Genomic DNA, 11,389 nt, shown 5'->3' on the forward strand with positions numbered 1-11,389 from the left:
ATCAGAGTCATTTTGAAGACAAAATATTTAATAAATACAGCCACAATGGAACCCCTAACTGATTGCCACAATCATGACATGGACAGTGCATGCGAAGATTGTTATTACTTTAAGAGGATGAACAAATTTGTTGATTACATTAGCACAAAAAAACAGCAAACAACCACATGAATTTATATGTTTCTTTTGGAACATTAACTTTACTTAACCTTTTACATTATACTATATTTACTTTTGTGCAGCTTGGAACATTGACTTTAGTTAATCTTTTACATTGTACTACATTTACTTTTGTCCAGCTATCAACTATATATTATATTCTTATTATACTAATCTATGAAATCACTTACGGTACTCCTCTTTCGCCTAATCAGATAAAAAATAAAGTAACACAATACTGACAATAACCACTATCAAATGGATTAAACGGACCAATTTTAACTTATTAGAAAACAAAATATACAAAGAACAAAAGATCCGAACCCGGCGCGTAGCGCCGGTATACCCCTAGTATATATATAAAATATAGTTTTCTCACTTCAGGGCATTGACTCTTCTTTCTAATTCAGCCCTCTTGAAGCGAGCAGTTTGATTCTGTGATTGTTGATGAGCAGAAGTAAGGCAGGTGAAACTACTATTACGAGATTGGTACCTTCTAACTCCAACTCTAATCTGGAAAGCGTTAAAACTGAGCCTGGTGAGACAGATTCATCTCAGCGTAGTTTCGTTTCCTCAATGACTTCCAAGCGAGCCTACAAGCTACATATCCTTATTTTCTCTCAGAAAGTTTCTTCATTTCCAAGTTTTCTCGAAATTCTATTTTTCCTGTCTTTGCTCATGGATTACTACACAATTGTTGTGCTGGATCTGCTGTTTCTATTATTAGGAAGATCTGTTTTTTTCTTTTGTTTTTTTCCTACCCGTGGACTAATTTAAGACCTCTGGAGACGTGTGTTTGTTTGAATTTAGGACTTATCAGTAAAATGAGTTTTGACTAGCGTCTCCTCATCTAATTGCATTTGCTTAGCCTTGGCTCTCATCTAATTGCATTTGCTTAGCCTTGGCTTTGACTTTGTGTGTGATAGGAAGAGGAGTGTGTGGCACATTCTGCTGCTGTCAACTGTCTGAAGATCGGAAGGAAATCATCCAGGGTTCTGGTCACTGGTGGGGAAGATCACCAGGTCAATCTCTGGGCTATTTGTAAGCCCAACGCCATTCTGGTCAGTTCTTTCTTCCCTTCTACTGCTTCTCTTGATGTAATGTAGTAGCGTGGTCTCTCTTTTACTGAGTGTCTATCTTATCTGTTTTGTGGCCAGAGCTTGTAGCGGAATTGATTCAGTTACCTTTGATGCTTCCGAGGTCTTAGTTGCAGCAGGAGCTGCTAGCCAGCACAATCGGTCTCGCAAGAGAAAAGAACTTGACAAGAAGGTGAGGCACAAGTTATAATTTTGTATGTTGAAAGAAAATATATCTTACGTTTATTGGACACTTCTTATAACTCATTGTTGATATGTATGAAGATAAAAGGATGTGGAGGGATGGCACGAAAGAAATGTTTCTTAAGACTAAATGTTAAAGGTTGGAGTTCTTCCAAAGAGTTCATAGACAAAGAAGTTTATAAGGATTTGGCTGATGTTGAGGTGAACCCAAATACTTACTTCTTTTTTTGTTTTTTGTTTTTTAATTTCTGGCACGGCCATTGCTTCCCATTTCTTCATCGCTATACTGATTTCCTTCTTTCGCCTTTTCAGGTCAAGCTTGGCGAGCTAGAAGCTGAACTTTCCGAAACCATTGTTGTTAATGACAAGCTGCAGCGCTCTTACAATGAACTTGTGGAGTACAAGCTCCTTCTTGACAAGTTAATATGACAGAGAGTCCTCATTTGGTTCATAACTAATTTGACAGTTTTGTAGTTACTTAAAATATACTATTATAAATGATCTTTGGTCAGCACAATTTTAATGAATGTAAATGACTTTCCGTGAATTGCGTATTTAAACTGTTATCTTAAAGCGTCAGATATGTATCTCATGCATTCATGTGTCTGTTGTGAGTTTTTTAGGCTGGTGATCTTTTTGCTTCAGCCCATAGACGTCCTTGAGGCTCCTTTGCTGCAGGAAGTACGAGATATGCAACTGTTTTACTTTTCCAAGTTGTGTGTTTAAGCAAATAGCCTTATAAGCTGTCATTTTTAACATGAGTAGCCTATTGATCCAACAAAGCAAGTAAAGCTTGGATTCCTCAATGGGCTGGTGCCACGCGATAAGTCTATGGTGTTCGAGAGGATCCTATTTCGAGCACCTATGGTAACATCTTAATACAACAGTCTGAGTTCGTTGTTGCCAAATCTGGGGGAAAAGGTTAACTTCTTATTTTCTTCTCTTACTTCTTAGAAATTAAAAGTGCAGCATTTTTCTATTGCAGGAGTTTGGCTGCTTAATGTATATAATTTTTTCCCCATAGTCTCATGCAAGTTAGAGTCTAAATTCTATATGTAGTTTATGCGTTTTCATCTGTATATGTTTATATTTGATATTGGTTCTGCCTCTATTTTTTATTCTGTTTTGTTGATCTACTAACCAAGAATAGATTTACATGGATTCCCAAAAAAAGAAGTGCAAAAATTCAATACAAGATACCATGATATAGCTTTCAGTGAAGATCTTGGCTGACAAGCTCAAATGATGATTGAAGTATGTATTATCTCTTGATATATGATTGATTCTGGTGTTTTTCCTTCTGGCTCATCATCATGAATTCTAAGTATTCTTTTAGATGTACAACTATTAATTTAATTTCTGGGCACGAGTGACAAGGTGATAACTATGAAGATGTAGTCAGTTCTTTTGTATAATAGCCAACAATATACGATTTATTTATGAATATTCTATCTCAACTAAATGAATTCTCTAAATATGCATTTAATAAGTTGGCCAATATTGACCTCCACAAATTATCTTATCAAGGACTATATCTTACAGAATGCACCACACGAACTCCAATTGTTAAAAAAAAAAAAAACTCAAATAACAATGAAATTATGCTCTTTTGCCACTAAATATTTTTAAACATGTATAAGAAATTTAAAATATTGTGTATGTTTTTTCATTTTCATTTTGATAAATTTTTTTAATAAAATGTGTGTATGCTAAAATAATCAATTTTAGATTGTTATGTTATTTAACTAACTTCAGAAAACAAATTGTAAATTGATTCATTTTTTCACATTATCTAAATCAATAGGTTTAAAAATGTATAAAAATGTACCAACACATTCGAAACAAATATATAAGAATAAAAAATAATTCATAATAAGAATGAAAAATAATTCATAATTTATGTATAGAATTTCAACTGTACAAGTATTTTTATTTTACTTAGTTTTATAATAAAAATATAACAAACACTAAAAATGTAAAATAATTACATTAATGAAAAAAATAAAAGCTTTTTATTAATTTATCAAACCTTCGATTTCTAATAAGAACAACAGAAACAATAGTAAAAATTAAAATCATTTAAAGTTTAGAGTAAACTACATATTTTTACACGTATATGAAAATACAATATATCTTTTAACTGATCTTCACTTGCTTAACAAAGATTTAATATATTATCTGTTTTTCTGATACTATTTATGTGATATAATATAATTTTTTTTGTAGTATATCATACATATCTATTGCAAATGTAAACCTAAAACACAAACTATTAAATCACACAAAAAATAATAACCTAGATCACAAGTAAAATATATCCCGCCCGTAAGGCGGGCTGACCCTAGTATATATATATATATATATTACTATCTTTAAACTTACATTTTCCATTCTCATTCATCTTTCCGTTTTCACCTTCTTCAACGTATATGTTCAATACATGCTTAAACTCATTTTATGATCGATTACATGTATGGATCACTATACTTTAAGATTTTGATTTATGTTTGATTACAAGTAGGATTTGCGATTTGTTTTCTCTTTGCTCTTTACACAGGCATGAGCTCAAACATTCGTGATTATCCAGGTTTTATTTCTGTTTGATTTTGATGTCTCTTTGATTTTGATTTATGAATAGATGGATTCTTTACCATTTTCTATTCATGATAATACAAATAGAAATTACACGAAGAAAAAGAATACCGACTCGTGTTCCTCAATGTAATAACAAATCAGAAAGATCATAAATTTTATATTAAGTTGTTCAATCTTCTAACTTCAACAATATTGTTTCTGGTCTCACAAAGTCAATCAAGGATACATAGATTTTTTTTTTATTATTTGTTACACAGTTCGGTTATATCCGAAATAACCTGAACCCGAACCTTAAAACCCCGAACCCGATCTGAAGTATAAAATAACCCGAACGGGTTATGTACCTTTCCATTTGAAAACCCGAAAACCCGAAGAACTCGAATCCGAACGCCCATGCCTGGTTGAAACTATAACTATTTTAGAGCAATTAGTTATAATCTACTTAACATGTTCTAAAAAAAAAAAATATTTTACCAAAAAAAATAATTAGTGATAGTCTAACAACATCGATGTTTTAACAGCTAGCTTAATTAATGTATCCGAATATTAATTCAACCTATCATTCTATTACATCTCACCTATATCTCATATATTTCTAGTATAAACATAATAATTAGTTTAAACAACGGTTTATATTAAATTGTATACAACTTTTAAAATGAAATTATGAATTAGGTTTTGATCATCACTTTACATAAATATTATTTAATAAAATTTTAATTTTGAATATTTATTGATTTTCGATAATATATAATTATATTTATATAAATTTAATACATGTTGACTATTTTTATAAATGAATTATTTAATTTAATAATTTAAAATCGTTATGATGGTGTATAATAGATAGTTCATTTCTAGTTTAGCAATTTCATATAAAATATTATAGAATTTTTCTTTTCATTTTAAATTGAAACTGAAACAATATTTTAATGATAATTATGAATTTAATTAGTTATTTAAATAATAAGAGCTTTAAATATTTTTATAAGATTTTGCTACAGTAAATAGGAGATATCCAGAAACATTGACATTTTTCTTAAATTATACTCCCTCCGTTTTTTAGTATACATCGTTTTAGGAAAATTTTTATGTTCCAAATTATATGACGTTTTCGGTTTTCTATGTAAAATTTATTAACACTTAATGTTATACGACCAATAATATTATACCTTCTATTTTATTATTGGTTGATTTGTGGTTAGGTAAATAATCAATGATGTTTTTGTTTAGAAAATATAAAAAATTAATGATTTTTTTAATCTATGTGCACAATTCTAAAATGACTTATATTAAAAAACAGAGGGAGTACGAAAGAGTAAGATTAGTTTCAAACAATATTCATGTTTTAATACAATAGACCAACTAGTGTAGTAGACTTTATTGATCACATAATTGCCAAGTAATTCATAATTTTACACAATATATGGACCAAGTAAACTGACAAATTAAAATCCTCAATCGTTTTTAATCGTAATTAGTTATTTCTTCAGCTCGGAAAAGTGTATCTATGTGTGTATTGTTAAATCATTGTCATTGAAGACAGCTAATACTGATATTTGGGTTCTATACTTCTATCTTACCATCATTAGCCCTACATAGATATATATTGCGTTGTTAATTGTGATTTGTTCAACCATATATAGTAAAAATATTAATTATGATAAATGTACTACGGAATGCATGTGGCGTTCGTGGATACCTTTGTCGTTAATCTCTGTTTTGTCATCCTTTTTTTTTTTTTTTTTTTTGCATCCATCCACTAAAACCATATGCGTTGTCAACTTAGTAGTCAATACCATAAGGTCCATAACTTATTTTCTTTAAAACATTATACGTTTCATGAAGACAAGGGCCAAGTCACTGGAAGAAATCAAATACATTTATGCATTAGTTGACGTATGTGTAACATAGCACTTTCGCAGGCATCAAGTACTAGTAAATAGAAGAAGCCCTTTTTCAAAAAAAAAAAAAGTACTAGTATATATCTACATCACTACATCTTTTTCTTGAACAAACATAACTATATCAATATAACCGTATAACCTTATAGAAATTAAATTTTCGGTTCTGCAGAAGTAGGGAAATTGCTTTCAACAAAAGTTTGTATATTATTATTTAAGTATTAAATTTATGAGGTTTTGAACAGGCGAAATTTTGGCCTGATTACAAATTCAATAATGTTTTGGCTAATGCACGTTCAATGGCTATCCAGTGTATTAAACACTACTTATGGACACTTTCATGGCAACGACCGTAGACCGTCCTTTCTGAGAGGAAAGCTCAGAGTATACGTCGGCTTTATTTTTTGTTTTGGATCATTACATACGTGGGAGACTTTGCATCCTCTGGAAAAACAAAACATTTCATTCTAGTGTATCGCTATTATATAACATAGATTTCCTTTGGTTAAACGATATATATCACAATTACTGTCCAAATCTTTATAATATATGTTGATGTTATTCTAATAAAATCATAATGTGAACGAACCACAGCTTTTTAATAATCGATTACAATTAGCAACAAAAAGTTCATACCTAAAATGGCCCAACATAATTCTGAAAAATACTTATATGAGTGACTATTAAATATCCCACATTGGTAGAATAAGGTTTTCTGGACTATAATAAGTGAAGTAGTAATTATACTCATTAGTCATTACAAATACGGTATAAGTTAGGGTTTTGACCAACAAATGATTTTTCACATAAATATTTTATATTGACCAACAAATTATTGTGGTCAACCTCACAATAATAAGGGTTTTATATTTTAAACAGTTTATAAATGATTTTTTATTTATTTATGTATCTTGTATAAGTGGTCAATCTCGCCGTGGTATTTTCAAAATGTTAGGTTCGGATTGTTCTATTGGATCGTTACTCATTAACATCTCAAAACATATGTTTGGATTTTAAATGGTAAAAAGAGTTCGAGCAAGCAGTTCATACATCTCTTTTCCATTAGTATACATATTTAAACTACAATACTATATATTTACATAATAAATATTATAATTAAAACATACATTTATAAATATAATCATTTAAGTAAATGCAAAAATTATATGAAAAAATAAAAAGAGAGATGAATAGACAATGGAAATTTTTGTATTATAAAGTTGTAAGTAAAATATAATAAAAATATTATATTTATAAAAGCATATATATATTTTAAAATTAGTTATTTGTAACAATGTCATTTATTAGTTTTTTTTAACACACATCATTTACAGCAAGCGAGATATGCATGCACTTCATCTAATTTATTAGAAAATATAAAAAGATATTGAACTGTACGGAGATCTACCGAAATATGCATTTTGAAAACAAAAAACGTTGAATGTTGAATGGTGATTTTAAGTACGAAAAGAATACATGTGCAAATGAACAACACTTTTCCACTACATCATTCGAAGCCTTAATGTCCTACATCAGAGATAATAAAGTTCATAAGAAAATATGTTAATGATATGACAATCTTCTATTTTTGAGTTAGTTAGTTTTTGGGTAGGAATTAAACTCATCACTAATAATTACATTATTGATTTACACTTTTTAGTATATCATGCTTTTGTTATTTGTCAATATACCAGGATTCTTTTGTTGCTTTTGCTATTTGTTTAATTAGTCCTAACAAGTATATCACATTCTAATAAGATCATATATGCAAAATTACACATGTTGTGGAAAACGTTGAAATCTTTTTTGATAAAAAGCCAACCTCAATTGTTCTGCTGTTAAGGCTATCCTTTTTATATACGAATAAACTAGCCAACGAGACTTTTAACTACAATTTCTTGAATATTTCAGAAGATGAAAATCATATGGCTGATGCAATGGCAAAAGAAGCTAGGTATAAACTCATACATTATGCAATATCTTGGAACAAATTACTTTTTTTTTACAATTTACTATTTTAATGATGATCTAGTGGTCGATAAAACCCTAGCTTTTTTATCAAAAAATACTTTGAGACCTCTCATCAAATTTTGACATTTTAATCAGTAAGTATTGTCGTTAAAAGATGTTGAAAAAAATTAAGAAACGAGAATTCTTAGAACATGATTAATGAGAGATTTTTAGAGTATGGTTCTTAACGAAATATAAGAAACCGTCTCTTGACTTTTAACTAAAAATCTAAGAACCGGCAGAGACGATTTCTTATATTCTGCTAAGAACTCTACTTTAAGAATCTCCATTAATCATGCTCTTATATCTGTAAGGTTTTAAACAGTGCCGGCCCTTGGCATCTGCACAAGGTAGAATTTAGGGTCTTCTTCTTACAGATTTAAGGGCCCTATTTACCAATTATTTTTATTGGTCTTGTAAAAATAAAATAAAAATTGCACAGGGTCTGTAAAAAACATGAGCCGGGCCTGGTTTTAAGGAAACTCCATCGTCCATTAAGTACCGTACGGTCGGAGGAAAGAGCATTTGTTAGGTGGAAAATAAATGAAGGCGCATGCGATATGTTAAAAGTGTACGTTAAAATCTAAGCCGTCAAAAACTTAAAAAAGGTATAGTTGATAGTGTAGTATCATAACTCCCATGACCAATTGTAGGGATCTAATTTTATCAGATTTGCAGTGTGGGCACCAGTTGCATGTGCTTCTCTCAGTGTTAGACATTGATATGACATCTCCAGTATATTCATCAACAAACCAATTTTATTTGGGTCGTCACAAACCGGTCACATTAAAATACTTTTTAAGAAATGTATACATTTCTGTGATAAAAGTTTGTTTCTTAGTGATACTAATGAAAAAGTTGTCAAGTGACTAAATTTACAGGTTGACAAAAAGAGACTAGATTGACAGAGTGTAGTCGGTGATATTAATTCATGACTATATGAGTAGTAGTTGGATGTTACAGAAGATGGACGAATCGTGCTATATTTATTTAAGAAAAAAGACATACTAGCTAATGCTACATAATTATTATGATTTGGTTTTGGTTATTTTCTCAAACTACTTAAGAATTGTCTTTTTAATGGCAGTATGCTAAGTATGGGATTACTTTGTTTGACGAGCTCGCACAGTAAACGTTCTTTTGTTTTCTTTGAAGTAGATTTAAGTTTTGCGACCAATTAAATTGGTAATATGTGTCTCTATTCACTCAAATATAACAAAAATCTAGAAATTTTAGAAGATATATCAGAATAAAATATATAGATTATCTGAAGAGATTATTTGAATGGACAAGAAAAAGGCATTCACTTATATATAATATAATAATCACACACCATGAGGATAATTTTTCAGACTATTTGCTTATTTCCTCCCAACAAAAATCCAAGATAATAACGAAAGAATGGTTTTATTGATTCACTCTTAGAGGTATCACTAGAGTTAGTTTCGTTCAAATAGAAACACTAACCCAATTCTACCCCAAAGTATTAAAGTTAAAGCTGGCTAACAAAGCTTATTCATCTAGAAAATGACTAATTAAAAACCCAAAACCTAGATATCTGTTGATCAGAACATGGAGGCGACAAGCGAGTCGAATGCTACTTCTTCACAAGGAATAGTGAGACCCATGTCGTGATCGAAGCCAAACTCTTCCTCAGCTTGTTGTAGAAGAAGCTGAAACTCTGGTCGGGTCAAAAATGAAATGGGTAAAACGTACCTGACCCGAGTCTTCCCTACGTAGACCACGAAATGACCTTTGGGTACATCTAAAGGAAGAGATTCTCCATCCAGTTCCTGTTCGTCTTTATATTCATTGGTCTGTTTCTTCCCCAAACTTGAGCACCTTTTCAAGATTTGCATGATGATAGTCGTTTGTGTTAACTTGGTAGTCCGGATTTTAATCGCCATTGTCTTTAACTCCCTCCAGAATGAAATGGGTTCTTATTTGATTCGGAATATAATCTCAAGATTTCTTGTTTTGTGTGAAGATCTTTATAAAAAAAAATCTTTATCTTCTTGTTGTGGGTGGCTTTAGGGGTGTGGAGAGAGTGAAGAAGGGTTTGTTGAGTTGTGGTTTTTGGTAGCTATGGATGGTTTAAATATATATAGAGGGAAATACATATAGATTTCCATAATTCATAATATAGTTATATAGTTGATGTGAAAAAAAAAATCAGAGATATTGATATGGGCCGAAAGTCACTAGAAATCCTATCATCCTACTATTGGACTGGGACAATTTTAAAGGTTTTGAAAGAAAAAAAAGGCAATTATATAACTAGATCCGTCAAATCTATCATTTTTTCTACTATACCTAGTAACTGCTAATCGTGTGTTGGCTTTTATGCTTGTGTAGCTACGTGGCTGGACCAATACATAATCTGGCGAAGTTTTGATTATCCCATCGCTACATCTCTGTATGAAATGTATATACACAACTATTTTAGCCATGGACATCTGTGCATATATACATTTAGAGAGGTGATTAGAGGCGTGGGGTAAAACAAGGTGTGTTTGTCTGCTACGAACTATGAGGTATCAAACTAAAACTAAGTACTACATCGGAGAATTAGACAATGAGTGCTAATATATAAAGAGATATCCAACTCTAATTAGTACGATGTTTTTTGGGAAGGAGCCCAAAAGTAAATCTATGCGGGACAGCCAATTAGGCCTAAGTGGACAATATCGTACTAATCAGATAATAAAAGAGTTGTACATGGGCTGTACAATCCCAACAATTTGGTATCAGAGCCATTATGACAATGAGAGATATCACGACGATTTATGGTTCGACGGCAAAAGCAAGAGAAGGAGGAGCCTCTTCGATCAACTGTCCAATGTTGAATGCTACTAATTACACGGTGTGGTCTATTCGAATGAAAATTATGCTGAAAGTACACAAAGCATGGGATGTGATCGAGCAAGGAACATAGGAAATCGAGAAGAATGATATGGCGATTGCATTAATTTTCCAGTCGATACCTGAAACTCTGGTGTTGCAAGTCGGAGACATAGACAATGCTAAGAAGGTGTGGGAAGCAATCAAAGCGAGACATATGGGAGCAGATAGAGTCAAAGAAGCTAGACTTCAAACCTTAATGGCTGAATTTGATCGCCTAAGGATGAAATATAATGATACGATTGATAACTTTGTTGGCAAGTTATCAGAGATTGCATCAAAATCCAACACATTAGGAGAAAATATTGAAGAGTCCAAGTTGGTGAAAAGGTTTCTTTCTTCCCTCCCAAGAAAGAAGTATATCCACATAGTTGCTTCGCTTGAACAAGTCTTGGATCTCAAAACAACGAGTTTCGAGGATATTATTGGTCGACTGAAAGCTTATGAGGAGCGAGTATGTGCAGACGAAGAAGAAGATGTTCAAAATAATCAAGACAAGTTGATGTATGCCAATAGTGAGACATCGCAAAATCAACCAAA

At 31.3% G+C, this 11,389-nt stretch overlaps 1 protein-coding gene across 1 annotated transcript; it reads right to left on the reverse strand.

The window, feature by feature from the left end:
• Positions 1–9,336: 9,336 nt before the first annotated feature.
• LOC106304406 (auxin-induced protein 15A-like) lies at positions 9,337–10,042 on the reverse strand. The gene has a single exon (XM_013740815.1). The coding sequence runs from the start codon at positions 9,853–9,855 to the stop codon at positions 9,514–9,516; it is 342 nt and encodes a 113-aa protein (XP_013596269.1). The 5' UTR covers positions 9,856–10,042; the 3' UTR covers positions 9,337–9,513.
• Between the last annotated feature and the right edge of the window lie 1,347 nt (positions 10,043–11,389).

The sequence above is a fragment of the Brassica oleracea genome, chromosome C7 (genome assembly GCF_000695525.1).
Source record: "Brassica oleracea var. oleracea cultivar TO1000 chromosome C7, BOL, whole genome shotgun sequence".
Lineage (NCBI taxonomy): Eukaryota > Viridiplantae > Streptophyta > Magnoliopsida > Brassicales > Brassicaceae > Brassica > Brassica oleracea.

Coding starts and splice junctions, on each gene's coding strand:
- LOC106304406 (XM_013740815.1), bottom strand. CDS start 9,855: ATGGCGATTAAAATCCGGACTACCAAGTTAACACAAACGACTATCATC.